Source organism: Myotis davidii, unplaced genomic scaffold, assembly GCF_000327345.1.
Source record: "Myotis davidii unplaced genomic scaffold, ASM32734v1 scaffold299, whole genome shotgun sequence".
Lineage (NCBI taxonomy): Eukaryota > Metazoa > Chordata > Mammalia > Chiroptera > Vespertilionidae > Myotis > Myotis davidii.
The window spans coordinates 3119189-3137326 of record NW_006293088.1 but is presented as its reverse complement, the minus strand read 5'-3'; the positions used below and the strand labels follow the sequence as shown (position 1 = coordinate 3137326).

General features: G+C 54.2%; 2 protein-coding genes across 2 annotated transcripts in view; both read left to right on the top strand.

The window, feature by feature from the left end:
• CTRC (chymotrypsin C) overlaps positions 1-356 on the top strand; it is a 6299-nt gene extending 5943 nt beyond the window's left edge. The window contains exon 8 of the mRNA XM_006766694.2: positions 270-356. Within this exon, the coding sequence (XP_006766757.1) occupies positions 270-284 (15 nt within the window). The 3' untranslated portion in view covers positions 285-356. The remainder of the gene's footprint in view (positions 1-269) is intronic.
• Positions 357-6752: 6396 nt separating this feature from the next.
• LOC102759032 (chymotrypsin-like elastase family member 2A) lies at positions 6753-18132 on the top strand. The gene is made up of 8 exons (XM_006766693.1): positions 6753-6807; positions 7048-7136; positions 8110-8207; positions 9567-9695; positions 11562-11698; positions 13663-13808; positions 14815-14967; positions 18040-18132. Exons 1-8 carry the CDS (start codon positions 6768-6770, stop codon positions 18055-18057), a joined length of 810 nt encoding a protein of 269 aa, XP_006766756.1. The 5' UTR covers positions 6753-6767; the 3' UTR covers positions 18058-18132.
• Positions 18133-18138: the final 6 nt, after the last annotated feature.

Here is an 18138-nt window from a genome sequence, read left to right as displayed (position 1 = left end):
GCAGCAGCAGCACGGCTGGCCATATAGACCTCGAGGACAGGGGAGCAGAGGGTCCCTCAGCCTGCAGCTTTCACGTGGTGGGTGAGGGACAGATGCGTTCTGAGGCCCATTTGCACTGTGGCCTGGAGTCCTGGGGGGAGGGGTACAGAGCCCTTGGGCAGAGGCGAGTCTGGCTTGTGAAGTCCCGGGGCTCCCTACTCCCCCCGCAGCAGGGGACACGGGACGTGGGCGCAGGCGCGCACACACTCACCCTGTTCTCTGCTCTGCAGAAAATGCAGCAGTGAGTCACCCTCCGGAGCCACGGCCGCAAATCCCCGAAAATCCCCGCACCTGCAATAAACCTCGTTTGCCCTTGAGCCAGCGCCTGCACTCTTGATTTGCGTCTCCGTCTCGCAGCAGTTCCCGGGCCCTGTAGGGGTGGCCCCTTTCCACACTGGGAATGCAAAGAGAGCCCCCCTGCCCCCCCGCACCCCCTGCCAGGCTGGTCAGGCCTTGGAGTTTGCTCCTGGTCCTGGAGGTGCTAGTGGAGGGGACCCCAGGAAGCCACCTGGTGCCTGAGGGGATATGAGTTAGGGACACACCAGACACTTGCCCCCAACTTCTCACAGCTGTGGCCCTGATCAAATCGCCATCTTCCCGATCCTGTCCCCCACCCCCCAGAGGAGCCTGGTGGGTCAGCTGTAGGTGGAGGATGGGGTCTCCGCGGCTGGCATGGGGAGGGTGCAGGCAGAGGAGGAGGGCACAGCCCAGCCCTCAGGGGTACAGGTTTGAAGAAAGCAATGGTTGCCACACGTGGTCACAGCAGTCAGAGCTGGAAAACTTTCACTGTATTAGACAGGCCGGGAAACTGAGGCCCGAGAGAGGAAGGAGCTGGGCCCGGTCACAGGAACAGAGAGCCGGTAATGCACCTGCCACAGGGGCCCCGGGAAGGGAGGGCCAAGTGTGGCCAAGAAAGAGAGGGACCCAGTGTCCAGTGAGGGAAAGACCAAGTGGGGACCCTGACCCCTGACCACAACACTCCTGAGAATGTGCTGATCCAGAAAGGGAGGTGCCCGCCCCCCACCTCTGAACTCCCAGCTCCTCCTGGGCGAGCCCTCGCCGCACCGCCTGTGGCTGGTCCGTGAGCTGTCCTGCTTCCCCACGGGCTTGGGCCCCGGGAGGTGGGACGTGGCAGACCTCTCCTGCCTCACTGTGCCAGGCCATTCTCAGGAAAGACGGCTCATTCAACAAGAAAGACGGCTCCAGGCAGCTGGTGCTGCCAGAGCCCGAGGCACAGGGCAGGAGGGGTGACCGACAGTCCTTTCCTAGGACATGAGGCTTTCCGCGCTAAAACCAGGGCCGTCCCAGGCACACTGGGGTGGTCGGTCACCCTAGCAGGGACAAGAGATGTGACAGGAGCATGAGCAAAGAGAGCCACGGAGGGGGTGTTGGGACTGTATTTGCAGGGTAATGGGGAGCCATAGAGGGTTTTAGATAGAGAGATGACCGCTGTGGTCCAATGCACACACTGGAGTGTTCATCTGACAGCTGGATGGAGGGTGACTTGGAGACGGGAAGGCCAGCTGCAATTGGGCTAACATCACTGTGGCCCTGACCAAGGTGATGATAGAAAGGAGAGAGAGGGCTCAGGAATTCAGTAATAACTCCTGACTTATTTAAGAGGCACCTGTGCAGTGTTAAACAACAGCCCTCAGTCCCAAATCTATATAGCTTTTGGGAATGTGGTTGGATTAGCGCACCTACTCGTATTAGCTAATAAATGTTGAAACATAAGCCACGGTTCTGTTTGCTCGACGAGAACACAAATCTGAGATTCAGGGACAGGACCCACTGTTGTGGCCAAGAGTCAGCATCTATGTGAGTGGACAGACCAACAGCCTCCGAAGACATCCCACGTCCCAGTCCCAGAACCGGTGAGGGTTACCTGAGATGGCGAAAGGGATTCGCAGGTGTGACTGATTTAAGGATCGTGGGACGGGGAGTGGCCTCAACTACCCAGGTGGGCCCGATGCAATCACAAGGGCCCTTATAAGAGGGAGGCAGGCGGGTTAGGTCCAGGAGAGGTAAGAACGGAAGCAGGGGTCCAGGTCCGGGAGATGCGAAGATGTTTCCCTAATGGCTTCGTGGACGTGGGAGAGATCACAAGCCCAGGAAGACAGGCTAGAAGCTGGGGAAGGCAGGGACAGGGGTTCCCCGTTAGGCCTCCGGAAGGATCCAGCCTGGTGTGGCCCAGCGACACTGGTTGTGGCCCTCTGGCCTCCAGAACTGTGAGAGGACACAGGTCTGCGTTTTGAGCCACTGCAGTCACGGTAAGTTGTTGAAGCAGCAACGGGAAATAAATACACCGTTTCTCCTGTCTTCTGGCGAAATCTAGCATCCGTGTTGGGGGTCAGGCGGGAAGGAAGGGCAGGTCAGGAAGGACTCCCTGGGATCTGGCTGCGGTGACGGCAAGGATTTGTGCACTTTGCCCAAGAAGTCACAAACCGATGGTTGGAAGGGGGTGGGGGGAAGGAGGCATGGAGGCACTGACCCTGCCAGCAGCCCACTAGAATGCCATCGTGTGTATGGCTGATGCAGTGGCCGTGGCTGGCGCATAGTGAGCCCCAGGGAATCTGTGTGCCAGGCACCATCCCATACACTGTCTCATCTAATAATCATGGCAGCCCTGATTATTATCCCCTTTACAGAGGAGGAAACTGAGGCTCAGAGAGGTTTAGGAACTTGCCCAAGATCACACCGCTAGTGATGGGCACCAGGTCTTGAACCCAGGTAGTCTGACTCCAGAGCCTGTGTGGCGAGCAACCATATTACTCTACCATTAGTCCCCAAATCTTAAGGCGCCCCTTACACGGAAGCCCTCCCCTGGCCCTGTTGGGGGTGGGGGGTAGGCTGTGGGTGTGCTGACAAACCTGAGCAAAGCTGGCAACCAGCCCAGACAGACAGAAACCTGAGAGGAGAATTATTGCTTACAGATGTTCACAAAGGGCTCGCACCCACTGAACCCGCTACTGCTGGCACAATGAATAATGCTGGGCAACAACCAACCTCAAACCCTCCGTGGCAGGAGTTACTGCTCACACGTGTGGGGGCAGCTAGGGACCAGCTACGTGGCCCTGCTGATTGTGGCTGGAATCCTCCTATGTCTAAACGGCCCGGGGTTGGCTGGTCAAGTCTGGGCACTCACGGGGTTGGAGCGCTGAACTCTGCCACTGACAGGCAGCAACAGTGACTGAGTCACTTAACCTCTCAGACCCTCAGTTTCCGCATCTGTAAAATGGGCACCTGCCTCCCTCTCCGTTTCCCAATGAAGTCACAGCAGCTTGTGATTGGAGTAATTACGTCTACTGGCCCCACAGCTGGACTCCTATTAGCAAATCTTCCCTCTCCCTTCGTTCCTAGGAGAGAGAGCCTCATTCCCAGCAGGCCTTGGGGGCTGGTCCCCCCACACTCCCTCTTCTGAGGTCGGGGCATGTGTCTGCAAAACTTCTCGTGGTGGTGGGCCGCGGGGGCGGGGCATGTAAAGACAAAGAATAAACACGGAGCATCTACCCGAAGCATCGATCTTCCGTGAAGATTGGGTGGGAAGAAAGAGAGTTGACATGGAGCCAGCGATGCTAGGAAGTAAGCTACAACATTCAGACAAGGTTTTCCAGGTGAAGAATGAGACTTCGGAGACATCTTGCTGCTGTGGAGACTGCTTCGTGCGAGACCTCAGATCCGGAGCCCGCGAACCAAACCTGTTTTGTAAATAAAGTTTTATTGGAGCCCGGCTGTGCCCAGATGGCTGCTTTTGCAAGGTTGACTAGTCGCAACGGAGACCATATGGCCCACAAGCTAAAATATTTACTCTCTGGGCCTTTACAGGAAAAGTCTGCCAAGTCCCGGTCTACTAGGATTCTTTGATGGAAACGTTTGAAGCATTCTGAGCTATTCGTATCTGAGGCTCCCCGTCTCAGGATTTAAGCGTGAACATTGTATTGCACATTTACTACTGTTTTAAGTGAATACGCTGTTGTTTCATTTTACCCACCAACCTAAGAGATAGGTGGGATGCTTGTTGTCCCTATTTGATCGGTAGAGAAAGTGAGGAAATAGATGCAACTTGCCCTAGCCCAGTTCTCCCCAACTCGCCACGGGCAGAGGAACCGCCTGGGTAGCTCGCTAACCTGCAGATGCGGAGCTGGCAGCCTGGGGTGGAGAGTTGGCACTTCTCACCGGCCCCTCGGCTGTGCGGATGCTGCAGGTCCACACCACTCTGAGTAGCAAGGACCCAGACCACAGAGTCAGCGCACGCAAGCACCGGGTGTGAACCCAGCCCCTAACCACTGAGCCGCATGGCTTCCCAGAAGAATGTTTTTGCACGAATGAGTCATAAACCCATGAGAAGTTCACATCTACGTCTCCCTGCCCGCACTGAGACCTCCAGGACCGAGCCCAGTTCAGAACTTGACAAACTCCCTCGTTGTCCAACAACAGACAAATGGGGAACCAAGCACCGAGGGGGAAGTGGGCTACGTGGCTGTTTTCTCTCTTCCTCCCTGGCCCCCATTCCCTCTCTAGAACCCTGGATTTTTGTGTCTGTGCTGCCCTTTCCCCACTCCTCCTCCACGTGGTCTGGGTGGAACCCCATGACTAGATTTGAGGCCTGGCCAATCATTGTGTCACATCACCACCACCACAACAACAATTGGCTCAGGGATGGGCATGTGACCTAAGGCAAGTCCAATCAGAGAGAGTTGCAGGACTTCTGAACCCTAGAAGAAGGCTCACAGTCCCTGCTGCATCATGAGGAGGTGTGAGGGTACAACAGCAAGAGGGAGAGAAAGGGAAGAAGGGGTGATGTTGCTTCCCTGGGGAACAATTTGGCACTGGATGTAGACATTTCTGGTTGTCATGAGTTGGGGCTGGAGAGGAGGGTGGAAGCCAGGGATGCTGCCAAGCCCACTACAATGCAGAGGGGAGCCCGCATAACAACAGATCATCACCCCAAATGTCAGTAGGGCTGCAGTTGGGAAACCCTGAGTCAAAGATCCTATAGCCGTCCTGTCCCAATGAATGGGAGAACTTGCTGCTCCAGACCACTCCGTGGAGCCGAGAAGGGACCCTCAGAGCAGCGGAGCCCTGGGGACACCCTGGGAGCCCTGGGGACACTCTCAGAGCCGTGGACCCGGCTGGGCCTCAAGCCAGCCCTGCTCCGTGCTTTTCCATTTTGTGGCCCCATCAATGGCCCGATGGCTTACGCCTGTTTGATGAAGTTTTCTGTCACTTTCAACTCCTCAAAGCAGCATGGTGGGCACACGTTCTTCTCTCTGCTTGATAGATGGGCAGTCCCAGCCCAGAGAGCCTGTCTGACTGGCCCAAGGTCACACAGCAAGCTCATGGCATGTGCCAACTTGTATTTGCTTAGTGACCTCATACAGGACAAACTGTGTTTTTATATTAAAACAAACATAGCTGCCCTAACCGGTTTGGCTCAATGGATAGAGCATCGGCTTACGGACTCAAGGGTCCCAGGTTCAAATCCGGTCAAGGGCATGTACCTTGGTTGCAGGCACATCCCCAGTAGGGAGTGTGCAGGAGGCAGCTGATCAATGTTTCTCTCTCATCGATATTTCTAACTCTCTATCCCTCTCCCTTCCTCTCTGTAAAAAATGAATAAAATATATTTTAAAAAAACAAACGCAGCTTCACGAAGCTGAGTGCCAAATTCACACTAACTTTCAAGATAGAAGAGGAGACTTCAGAAATAGTCTGTTGTTGCAGAGACTGCTGCAGACTACAAACGAGAGTCCAAACACTCGCGGGGCGTTGGGGGATCTGCCTGGTGCTCCCCCCGTGTAGGCATGTCCCCCGTGCTTTTCAAATCCTCTCCACGATGTTGCAAAACAGTGGGCACATCTTTCTCTGCCTGGGTCCCAGATGGGCCGGCCCCAGGCCCGGAGGTGTACGTGACTCATGTGAGGCCACACAGCAGCCACGGCCTAGAAGAGTGTTCTTCAACCTTGGCACCATCAACATCGGCAAGGAGATCATGCCTGTGTGTGGTAGGATGTTTAGCAGCATCTAGGCCAGTGATGGCGAACCTTTTGAGCTCGGCGTGTCAGCATTTTGAAAAACCCTAACTTAACTCTGGTGCTATGTCACCTATGGAAATTTTTTGATATTTGCAACCATAGTAAAACAAAGACTTATATTTTTGATATTTACTTTATATGTTTAAATGCCATTTAACAAAGAAAAATCAACCAAAAAAAATGAGTTCGCGTGGCGCCTCTGACACGCGTGTCATAGGTTCGCCATCACTGACTAGTCTCTACCCACCGGATGCCCATAGTACCCCTCCCGAGCCACGACAACCAAAAATGTCTCCAGACATTGCCAAATGCCCCCTGGGGGGTGGGGGGCAGTACCAGCCCCATGGAGGACCACTGCCCAGAATGCTTTTCGTTCAGCATGCCAGCTTTGTCTTTGAAAACTCAACTCCAAGGACCAACAACCCATCTTTTTCTTCTTCCCCAGCCCATAACACAGTCTCATGAAAAGCAGATTGAACCCATATTTCAATATCCACCTTTGGCATCTTTTTCCAAGGTATTTCCAGGGTGACAGATGGGAGAAAATGGAAAAACAATATTTGAACACAGGCCCTGTTTTCCACTGGGCTTTGAGAAAATCCCCACCTTGTGCACTCTTGGTCTATCTCTGGCCGATAAGACCGCTCATAAAGCCAGGGTCCCAGCCAAGTCCAGGATTCCTACGGACTCACCATGATCAGGGCGCTGCTGCTGTCTGCACTGGTGGCTGGAGGTAAGCCCGGCCACCCAGAGGCACTGTCCCAGTCCCCTGGTGGGATTGGGGACGGGACTCCCCTGCCCACACTGGGCTCGGTCCTCCGGTTATAAGAAAGCTGGAGGGGCATCCCAAGGACAGGCAGCGAAGGGCAGGACTCTATGGTCTCTTCTCTTTGGATTTGGGGGAAGCAGCAAGTGTAAGTGAGATTACTTGGGTCACTGCTTCCTGGACTCACAACCCTTTCTCTTTGCACAGCTCTCAGCTGTGGGCTCCCCACTTACCTGCCCCATCTGCCCAGGGTGGTTGGCGGTGAAGATGTGAGGCCCAATAGCTGGCCCTGGCAGGTGAGTCGTCCGCACTCCACTTCTTCCCTCCCTGCCCCCACCCCCTCACACCACCCCTGTGCCCTCCACCATGGGGTCTACTGCACTGGCAATGATGAGAAAATTCACCAATAAAATACGTTTCTGTGGCCTTGGTCAACCTTGGAGCGTAGAGGAAGGGGTACCTTCTCCAGCTGCAATAAGGAGCCGCCCCATCCAACTACCTGTACACATGGGTGTCCATAAGCGCAGGTAGTGTGGGGACGTGAGTGTGCACATATGTGTGTGCAGGGTGGTCATACAGGTTTCCTGGAGAGGATAATCTTTTTAAAAATCTATTTTTATTGATTTCAGAAAGGAAGGGACAGGGAGAGAGAGATAGAAACATCTGTGATGAGAGAGAATCACTGATTGGCTGCCTTCTGCATGCCTCACACTGGGGATCGAGCATGTGCCCTTGACTGGAATTGAACCCAGGACCCTCCAGTCTGCTCTCTCCATGGAGCCAAACCAGCTAGGACCGGAGCGGGTAACCTTGACCACAACCTGTAGGAAGTGAAGGAGAAAACTGTGCTAATACCTGGGAGAAGAATCTTCCAGGCAGGAGGAACAGCAGTGCAAAGGCCCTGGGGTAGAGTGGGCTCGGTGTATTTTTCCATGCCCCAGAGGTCGGTGTGGCTGGAGCAGAGGGGAGTGGGAGCCCATGAGGTGAGGGCGGTCATGTAGAGCTTTGTAGGCCTTTGTACAGATCTGGATTTTACACTGGACGGTCTGGGCAAAGAAGAAACATGGATATTTTGTGTTAATTTTTAATGTTGCATTAAAATGTTATTGACCCTGATTCCTGAGTTTCTTGGTGCCCCTTACATTTCGCACCTGAGATGAGTGCCTGGCTCACCTGGCCCTGGCCCTGCTCTCAGGGATGGGGGATGGGACGCCGAAGAGCAGGAGGCCCAGTTCTTTTGGCTACCAGAGCACCCATGCTTTTCCCCAGGTCTCCCTGCAGTTCAGCTCCAATGGCCAGTGGCGCCACACCTGCGGAGGGACCCTAGTGGCCCAAAACTGGGTCCTGACCGCTGCCCACTGCATCAGGTAAGTTCTGTTCCCAGACACCCAGCGGCTCACCCTGCCAGCCAGCATTCATCTCCAGCGTTCAGCCCCAGTGCCCTGAACCCCCCTGTATAAAGGAGCCTTGCAAATATCCACTTGCCTGGCCAAGAAACAAGCTTTCTTTTCTTTTCTTGTTAAATATATTTTATTGATTTTTTACAGAGAGGAAGGGAGAGAGAGAGAGTTAGAAACATCGATGAAAGAGAAACATTGATCAGCTGCCTCCTGCACACTCCCTACTGGAGATGTGCCCGCAACCAAGGTACATGCCCTTGACCAGAATCAAACCCGGGACCCTTCAGCCAGCAGGCCGATGCTCTATCCACAGAGCCAAACCGGCTATGGCAAGAAACAAGCTTTCGTCGACCTTTAGTTTGGTCTGCTGGGAAACTGATGGATCAATAGGTGGCATAGACTGAGGTGCCCTGTGCAGGACACTGAGCAGGCATGTTTGGGGGGAAGGGGACTCATTTCCTGCCCTCCCGGGGTACTGGGTGTGGCCTCCGAATCTGGAATTGGGTTCCCTTGAGCAATTTGAATGACTTCTCCAAGCCTCAAAACCATTACCTACAAAAAATGCAGATAACAGAATTTCATGTGGATTAAATGAAATGATGTGTTAAAGGCCTGGCACTTAGTAAGTGCTCAATTAGCGCCAACTGTTTCCATTACAAAGGCCCACAGGAAAGAAAGGTTCCCTGGCATTCATTGTCCACCTGTCTTTTCCCCTCCTTAAGACCTCTGCTTATCGCGCCCCAGCAGGTGCCCAGTGGCATTGGCCTTGGGTTGGTATGACTCTCTCCTTGCCTGGAGGGGTGCCTTCTCCTCACCTAAGTTATAAGCTTTAGGAGGTGGTGGGGGAAATAACAGAGGCCTGAGAGTCAGGAGCCCTGGCTTCGAGTTCTGGACTCTCACTAATTAGCTGTCAAACTCTGGACCAGGCACTCCTCTCTGAGCCTCGGTTTCCCCAGCTGAAAATGAGAGGTTTGGAAGATTAAACTTGAGGGCAAATGACTCTGTGTTCTCTGCCCATCTCATTTCCCCATAGTAACATAGAGTTTACATTACTATAACTTTTCTTTTACATTATAGTTTATTGTTATTAGTTTTAGTGCTTATATAGTTATAGTCATTATGTTATACGACAACTAACCAATTGCCCTAGGGAAGAAAAATTCCCAAGCACCAACCAGTGGCATACTTGGGCCCATCCCAGCGTTATCCAAAGCCAGGCTTTTGGAGACCGTGCATTGGGGTGTCCCTGCCCATGGGGGAGGGGGGCGCAGAGAGAGGACCAGACAGCCAGGAGGTGACCCTCTCCGCTCGCCTCCCTTCTCCCAGCTCCTCCAGGACCTACCGCGTGGTGGTGGGCCGCCACAGCCTCTCCGTGGACGAGCGTGGCTCTCTGGCCGTCAAGGTCTCCAAGATCGTGGTGCACAAGGACTGGAACTCCAGCCAGCTCTCCAAAGGGTACCTCCTGTCGGGGCGTACTTGGGGGCGGGGATAGCAGGGGCAAAGACAGGAGGGTGTCTCCCAGAAGGCACCCCCTCCTTTGTTCCTTCTGTAGGGAGGGGGGAAAGCTCTGACCTTTATATGACCTTTAGAAGTAGAGCCAGCCCCAAAGATGCCTGGGATGAGGGCATGAACTGGGGGAGGGAGAGGCAAAGACTGCCAGGGCCCCCTGGGTCTCCTGCCAGTGAAGCCGCAGATGCCCTGTCCACCCCGGGCACCACTGACAAGGTATCGATTCCAGGCCAATCCCTGGGGACACCAGGATGGGTCTGCAGGCTTCATGACTGTTCAGTGGAGTAGGACACGGTGTCTCCTGCCTTCCCCCACCCTGTACCCCTCCCTCCAAGGCCTTTTACATTCTCAAAGAGACCCTGAGAGCCTGCGGGGACAGCCTGGGGGGAATGGACACAGGCAGATGACAGGGTCTCTGAGCTCTCCAAGGCCCAGTCATTATCCCCCCTTTCCTCTCAGATGGTCAGATGCCATCCTATGCCCACCCCAAGCCTCTACTGACCCCCATGTACCATGCCATGCTGGACACTGGACTCTGGGTGCGGGACACACAGAGGGGCACAGGTCACCGTGCCAGGTCACGGGGAGCTCAGGGCATGCGTGTGGCAGTGGGGCAGTGCGGGGTGGTGGTTAGGAACTGAGCTTCTGGAGCCTGGTGTCTCAGGTATGAAAGATGACTGCTGACCCCGCCTGGGTTCCTCAGTTTTTCTGTGCCTCAGTTTCCTCTTCGCTAACAGGGCCTGCCTCTAGGGTTGTTGTGAGGATTAGATGAGATACTGTATGTAAAGCACTTAGACAGCCGCCTGCGGGGAGGGTGGCCCAGACTTCCTGGGGAAGGGGAGGAGGAGGAAGCGAGGCAGGAAAAGGTCCCCTGCAGAATCCACCACTCGCTCCTGCCCGTTCCTGCTCTCAAGGGCAGGCCCAGCAGAGGTGCATAGCTCGCTGCTTTAGGGATTAGCTGCATCATATGCAGAGCTTCCTCCCTCGCCCTTGGGGGTCGATGCCCTGTTGGCTGGGACTGTCGTCCAGATCCTCCACATGTGGCCTCCGTGTGGCCTGGCTTCTTCGTGGCGGAGGCTGGGTTCCAAGCACAGGGGCCCCGAGGACCAGGAGGAAGCTGCATCTCTTCGCACGTCCTAGTCTCAAAGGTCACCTGGTGTCACTTCCTCCACATTATAGGCCCCGGGCCCCCTCTCAATCCAGGGGGGAGAAACCCAGACCCCACCTCCTGATGGCCAGAGCGTCTACCTCACCTCGTAGCAAATGGGCTGGGAGATCCCACTGCAGCCACCATGGAAAAGGCACCTGCTCATCACTAACCGTCTCCCAGACAAGAGCGTGAGAGTAGGGAGGAGCCTGGGAAGACTCCAGGTGGGAGGAGAACACGGAGTAAGGGCAGAAGGTCTTTGCATCTGAGCATCTCCTGCCGTTTTCTCACTGAACACAGGAAGGAGATGTCAGGACAGACATCACCAATCGGGACATGTGTCCTTGTCAACCCAGCCCAGCAGGCAGCCATGATAAGCCATCAGAGTGGACATTGCAAGACAAAACCTCCCTGCCCGCCCTGTTCTGAATAATCCCCTGAAAGGCTCTCGGGGGAATACAGGGCTCCAAGCTCCACCAGAGACAAAATGCAACCTGGGGTTTGGAGGCAGCTGCTCCCCAGGCCCTCGGAGCCCTGGCAGAAGAAAGCCTCACGGTCAGGCTGCCAGGGAGGGGCTCAGCGGTTCCAGCGGGGGCCAGACCAGGAATGAATTTAGGACAGGCACAGTCAGCCCTCTCTTTACGCTCTCCACTTCTCCGACCCAGGAACGACATTGCCCTGCTCAAACTGGCCAGCCCTGTCCCCCTGAGTGACAAGATCCAGCTGGGCTGCCTCCCTCCCGCCGGCAAAATCCTTCCCAACAACTACACCTGCTACGTCACAGGCTGGGGAAGGCTACAGAGTAAGTGGGGGCCGGGAGCCCCGAGGGTTGGGCGGGAGGGAGGCAGTGTCGCCCCTGTCCAACCAGGGGCTCTCTCCACACTCTCATCCCAGGGTGTCTGGGAGAAATGCCGGCTGCCTGGGAGGGGCAGGATAGCATGGCCTGATAAGCAGTCAGGCTGCCTGGGTTCGAACCCCAGCTCCTCCACTTGCTAGCTCTGTGACCTTGGGTACATGACTCAGCCTCTCCAAACCACGGTTTCCTCATCTATAAAATGGGAATAATAACAGCACCTACATCACAGGGACCTGGGAAGTGGACTGAAGGAGGTAATCCATGGGGAGCACTTAGGGCAGTGCGTGGCACATAGTAGGTGCAGTGTGATAGTTGTCATGTCACAGTGACAGAATGAGGGTAATGGTGACCACATGACATCTGGCTGAGAAGTTTCTCTGTGTGGCCCAAGGCCGGAGTCCGGAACAGCATCCACTCTGTGACCTCAGGCCTCACAAATGTCCCTGGGGCCCTCATCACACCCTCTCTCCACACATGAAACTTATCTGTCCCACGTGCCACCTGATTTTACTGCTCAGACCTGGCTTTGTTCGAGTCTCCTTTTGACATAAACTCCAAGGTCAGAAAGCCAATGATGGTAGGCCCCAAGACACAGAGGACCTGCCTTCCCTTGTCTGGAAGGACAGAGGTAACACCAGAGGTCCGGAAGGCTCACGCAGGTAACTGTCCCTTTCATGTTCTCATAAACCCATTAGTATAAGTGAGGTACGTCACTTATTTTCCCAGAGGTACGTCAACACACATGCACTCAAATAAGTTACCACCGCCCTCTGGTCGGGCGTATGTGCAAAAACAAGGACATGTGGAAACTCAGCAGAAGTGAGAAGCAGGGGAGGCGTCACAAGTACAGCCTCTTGCTCATTTACCCAGAAAGCACTGGGGCAGAATGCATTTCGCCGGAGGCAGCGAGAGCCAGGGAAAGGTCCACATGCTTGGCTCTCGGTCCCAACTCTGTGGGTGAGCTCTGCAACCCTGGGCAAGCCACTTTGCAGCCTCGGTTTCCTCATCTGGCAAAACGGAAATACAGATGGCAAGATTAAAAGAGATGACAAGAGAGATATGACAATACTTTATACGTTGTAAAACATTATACATGTTAATGATTTATTCAGTGGTCTTGGGCAAGCTGCTTAACTTCTCTCAGCTTCAACATCCCGTCTGTCATACAGGAAAATACATTTACTATGAAGTGTAGCATGTTTTGAAAAGCCTAATAAAGCACAGGTGTAGAATTATAATACTATTAATCCTTGCCATAAGTAGTGATAATAGTCATGGAGGTGATGGTGACAGTATCATTAGGGGCCATTAGGAAAGCTCTACCTTAACCACATTAGAATATTTTTCCCAACTGGGGCTCGAAATGCCAGGAGATTCACTGTTATATTTAAGCTAAGTGATAGAAGCCCATGAAAATAGCCAATCTCAACCAAGGGCAGAGACGCAGCCAGGCTTCAGGAACAGGAAAGAATCAGGGGCTGGAAGACTAAAAAACTCCCGAAACCCTCTCTCAAAACGTCTTTCTTGGTAGATCTACTTCATTCTTCTCTCCCTCGAGGAAAATGGCAGCCACTGCCAACCGCTCCCAGGTTTACAACCTCTCTGCCTGGGATTTCTGAGTTCTAATCCCAAATTCCCAGGGAAGGAGCTCATTGGCTGAGGTTGAGTCAGCTGTTCACCCCTGAACCAATCATCAGTGGCCAGAACACTAACCAATCAACTGTGAGGACACAGGATAAACAAACATGGCTGCTCCCCTTGCAGCCATGGATGGATGGGAAGTCAGAGTGACCAGAAGATAGGTCTGGGCAGGAAACCCAGCAGGTGTCTACCACTTCCTTAATTCTCAGCAGTCCCTTTGTCCCAGTAACGCCTTCTCTCTCCCCTTCTCTCTTCTCTCGTCTCATCAGCCAACGGGGCTACTCCTGACATCCTGCAGCAGGGAAAGCTGCTGGTTGTGGACTATGCCACGTGCTCCCGCTCTGACTGGTGGGGCAGCTCCGTGAAGACCAACATGATCTGTGCCGGGGGTGATGGCATCATCTCCAGCTGCAATGTGAGTGCAGAAAGTCGGGTGCAGCCCCTCCACAATGAAATGGGGCTGGGGGTGGGGAGAGGCTCTCGGGGGGTCCTAAAATCTGCCCCCTGCCTGCCAGCAGAAGCACCGGAAACAGCTACAGACATTCCCGTCCCTGACCTTTGTCCTTGTCGTCTCTAGAAAAGATGTTTTGAGATGTTCCTTATAGTATCCGCTCCCTCCCTTCGCCCCCCCCACTGCTGGGAAGTCCTTCCTTGGGTCTCATTGGGGTCTCTCATCACCGTCATCTCTCTTATTCTCTCCTCTGTGTTGGAAGGGAGCCAACGGGTGCATGCTCTGAATTAGGGCCTTTCTAAGTGACTTCGGGCTTATCTGTTGAATTAATTGCACTCATGGCCCAGTGTGTCCCCTTATGGTAGCTGCCACAGAGCCTTCCTGGAGACCGTGTCCTAACCAGAAGGAACTGTGAGGGGGTGGACCTTGTATCAGAGTGAGGGCAGAGCAAGGAGCCTCACATGTCCTGCCAATCACACTGTGCCCTACACGCTGCCCCATGCAGACCAGCCCCCGGCAAGGTCCCTCATCATGGGTGGAAATGGCCGGTGGTGGTTGAGCGCCCGCCATTCTAACTGTGGGACACAGTCTCTGCTCCTTCACTTACTGCCTGTACAACCTCAGGCAAGTCACCATCTCTGGGGCCTCAGTATTTCCTGTCAGTGAAATGGGAATACTAACAACACTTACCACATAGGTTTCGGTGAGGATCCGTGAGATGAGGAGTAGGAAGTGCTTGGTTTAGGTCCAGGCACCCAGAAAGAATAAAGGTTCGTTCTTGTTGGCATTATGGTGCCACCTTGAGCTGTGAGGTGCCACAGGGCAGCTGATCGGAGACCATGGTGACTTGTGGTGGAACAATATAAACATACTGCAAACATGGGAACCCGGGTCTCTAGGGGCAGCCCCTCCCCTTCCCAGCACCCTCCCAAGCTGCCAGGCCCTCCTGACAGAGCGCCGCCTTCCCCAGGGAGACTCCGGAGGACCCCTGAACTGCCAGAAGGACGACGGCCAGTGGGAGGTGCACGGCGTGGTCAGCTTCGGGTCCTCCCGCGGCTGCAACTACTACCACAAGCCCTCTGTCTTCACCCGCGTCTCCAACTACATCGACTGGATCCATTCGGTAAGAACCGGCTGCACCTCAGGCCCCAGGGGCCGGACCTTCCGGATCTGGCTCCATCTCGGGTTGGAGGACCCCCTCCTTCCTCCTGAGAGCCAGGCCGGAGCCCCTAGAGGAGGCCGCAGACCTGGGCAACCCCTGCGCGGCCCCCTGCGGGCCCCACAATTTCTGTGTGGATGAAGTGGGCGAAAATGCTCGTAGAGATTGACAACAGAGGATAGTCCTCAGGCACTAAGAGTGGGTTCCTTAGGCTTAGTGGGGTGTTCTGTGTTTGCTTATCTGTGTGTCAGCCCAGACCCCACCTTCCAATGCTATCAGCGTGTTTATCTGGTAGGCTGAGACCCGCCACAGTCTTAATCGTGGGAAACAGCCCCCACCCCCATCCCCACCCCCGTGCAGAAGGTAGGTGACAACCATCTCGCTCTGCACGGGACTGGAGGTTTCCTGGGAGGCGGGACTTTCCATTTTAGATGGGAACAGGCCAGACGAATGGGACTCAGCTGGTCTCACTGTTATAGTGAATGTGTCCCCAGAGACATGTGTCCTGGCAGCTCAAAACCTGGACCTCATAAGCTTCCACGCCAGCCCAATTCCTATTCTAATGAAGAACATGCATTTGTAATAATGACCATAAAAATTGTTCTTTGAAAGACTGGCACCAATCTTGGAAGAAGCGGGGTTACCATCAGCAGCAGGTCTGAGCAGCCCCAAAGGGAAGAGTCATCACAAGAAAGGCGGGCCTGGCCCTGGCCGGGTGCTCAGTGGTTAGAGCGTCAGTCCTGGGACTGAAGGGTCTTGGGTTGGATTCTGGTCAAGGGCATATGCCTCCATTGCAGGTTCAATCCCCCGCGCTGGTCGGGGTGAGTGCAGGAAGCAACCAATCGATGTGTCTCTCTCACATCGATGTTTCTCTCCCCCCACCCCTTCAACTCTCTCTAAAATCAGTGGAAAAAAATATCCTCGGGTGAAGATTACAAAACAAAAAGGAAAGCTGGGCCTGGGGAATCTGGTGGTATGGGAGGAGGAGGCATTGTGCCTAGTGATGGCTGCTGGGAGGGAAGACACTCCATGTTGATTAGGGACACTTTTCCCCACCTTCTGGCATCACCCCCACCTCAGTTTGCTCTTCTGTGAAATGGACTTGAACGCGACCAGGACTCCTCCGTGGCTTTAGGAGCCAGAGCAAGTGGGAAACGGGTGTTTGTGGCCAAGCCCCACAGAAGGGGAAGCTGGCATCCGATTTCATTATTTTAATTTTCAAAAACTATTCAACTGACTCAAAGTGACACTGTTATAAAACCAAATATGAAACCACAGCCATGAGCATGTGGTCACGGGGAAACATGCCATCAGACGGGTCCCATCAAAATAAGCAGGTGGCTGCCTCCAAGTTTCCCATTCACGCTCGCCGGCTCCTTGCTCATCCGTCTGCCGCTGGCACCGCTTTCCAAGTGTCACAGACACCAGGGATTCCAGGCAAGTTTGTTGGAGAGAAAAGTAAAATCAGGAAGAGAGTGGCTATTCACTGGTAGGCTTTTTGTCTTTGTTTTGTGTTGTGTTGGGTAAACTGGGGGAAAGCCACGATTCCGTTTTGGCAGAGGAACATTGGAGTCTGGCTTTTAGAGTGTCACCAGCATTTCAAAGCAGGCTGGCCCAAGACAGGCTGGACGGAAGGATGCTTAGAGGACTTTTCCCAGACACGTCCCAGGATCCTTTCCCAGCCCCGCTGCCATGGGAGTCACCGGGCAGCTGGTCAGGGCCCAGAACAGAGTCCAAAGGCAACTGTCCTGAGTTTTTGTCCCAGGATCAGCTGTTCCCAGGAACAGACACAAGCACCACAGAGGAGGCCGCAGCCGAAAGCATGGCCAGATGTCAGAGGGGATCGACGGGAAAGTAAGCTTTTGCAGGCAGCTAGGCAGCGGTCCTGGGTTCACGGGACAGCAGCCAGGCAGGCACATGTGCCTGTAACGGGTCCCAGGCGTGGCAGAACCAAGCACCCAGCTGTCCCCTGGTGGAGGCTGCCCGGCAGCTGCAGCGGCTGGTGAAACCTCGCAGCGGTCACAGCCCAGCGGCACGCCCGGTGTCACCCACAGGCGCTTGGGAGCACCAGCCCAGACAAACGCAGACGGGCGTCAAGGTCAGGAGGTTGCCATGGAAAGGCAGGAGCAGGAAAGTGACAGGAGACAGGTGGCCAAGGGCAGTCACCTTTTCAACAAATGTTCACTGAACGACAGCAACACATGAGTCTTCAGCGTTCACCACTTTTTTATTTTTACTTTAGAAGGTAATACATACTCTTTACAAAAACATTAAAAGAATAGAGGAGTATATCGAGTAAAAAAAATACGCCAAAAAAAGGAAGGAAAAATAATAATAATAGTCCCCCTTGTCTCTCATCTCCAATTCCACCCCCGCCCCAGAGATCATCATCGCTAACAGAGCCGTCTTCTGGACTTGGTTAGGTCCACCTATACACACTGTCTTCTAACCAAAAATAGGATTTTACTCTTCATACTGTTCTGCAACTTGGTTTTTTCACTTAACACCAAACCACATCTACACGTGAGCACATATATTTATGGCATCCTTTGGAACAGCTAAGTAATATCCCGTAGTGTGACTGTCACGAACGAAGCTTCCCCCCGCTTCCTGGTTCCCACCCCCACACGGCGCAGGGACATCCGGGACATGCCTTCCTGCACACGGGTGGAGCATCTGCTACAGCCATCCAGCAGCATCTCCGGGTCATGGGTGGCGTGTGAACACGTTTCAGAGAAAACTGCTAAACCGCCTTGGAACACAGGCTACAGCAGCCCTACGCAAACTGCGCGGTGCCTGTTAACAGGTTCAGGGCTCTCGAACCCTTTGTGAAACACATGGAATCAAAAAGCTATCAGTTGGAGGCGTTCTCGCGCAGGTCGGTGGAAAGCTGTGATAACTAGAGCTCCTCGGGCGAGCGCTGCTCCACCCCGGCCGCCTCTGGTTGACCGAGCACAGAGCCTGGAGGAGAAGGCCGGCCACGCACAGCTCCCTGCTCTCTGGGTTAACCTGCTTGTTTTCTTCCGTCTCCTGCAGGTGATGGAAAATAACTAACCACCAGAAGTTCCCAGCACTGTTTCAAACTTGGACAGGCCCCAGAGAAAAATAATAAAGTGACAACACAAATCACACCTG

Excerpts from the sequence above, each read along its gene's own strand:
- LOC102759032 (XM_006766693.1), top strand. The coding sequence starts at position 6,768 with ATGATCAGGGCGCTGCTGCTGTCTGCACTGGTGGCTGGAG. Across the intron at positions 7,137-8,109 it reads CCAATAGCTGGCCCTGGCAG|GTCTCCCTGCAGTTCAGCTC; the intron begins GTGAGTCGTCCG and ends GCTTTTCCCCAG. Across the intron at positions 9,696-11,561 it reads TCCAGCCAGCTCTCCAAAGG|GAACGACATTGCCCTGCTCA; the intron begins GTACCTCCTGTC and ends TCTCCGACCCAG.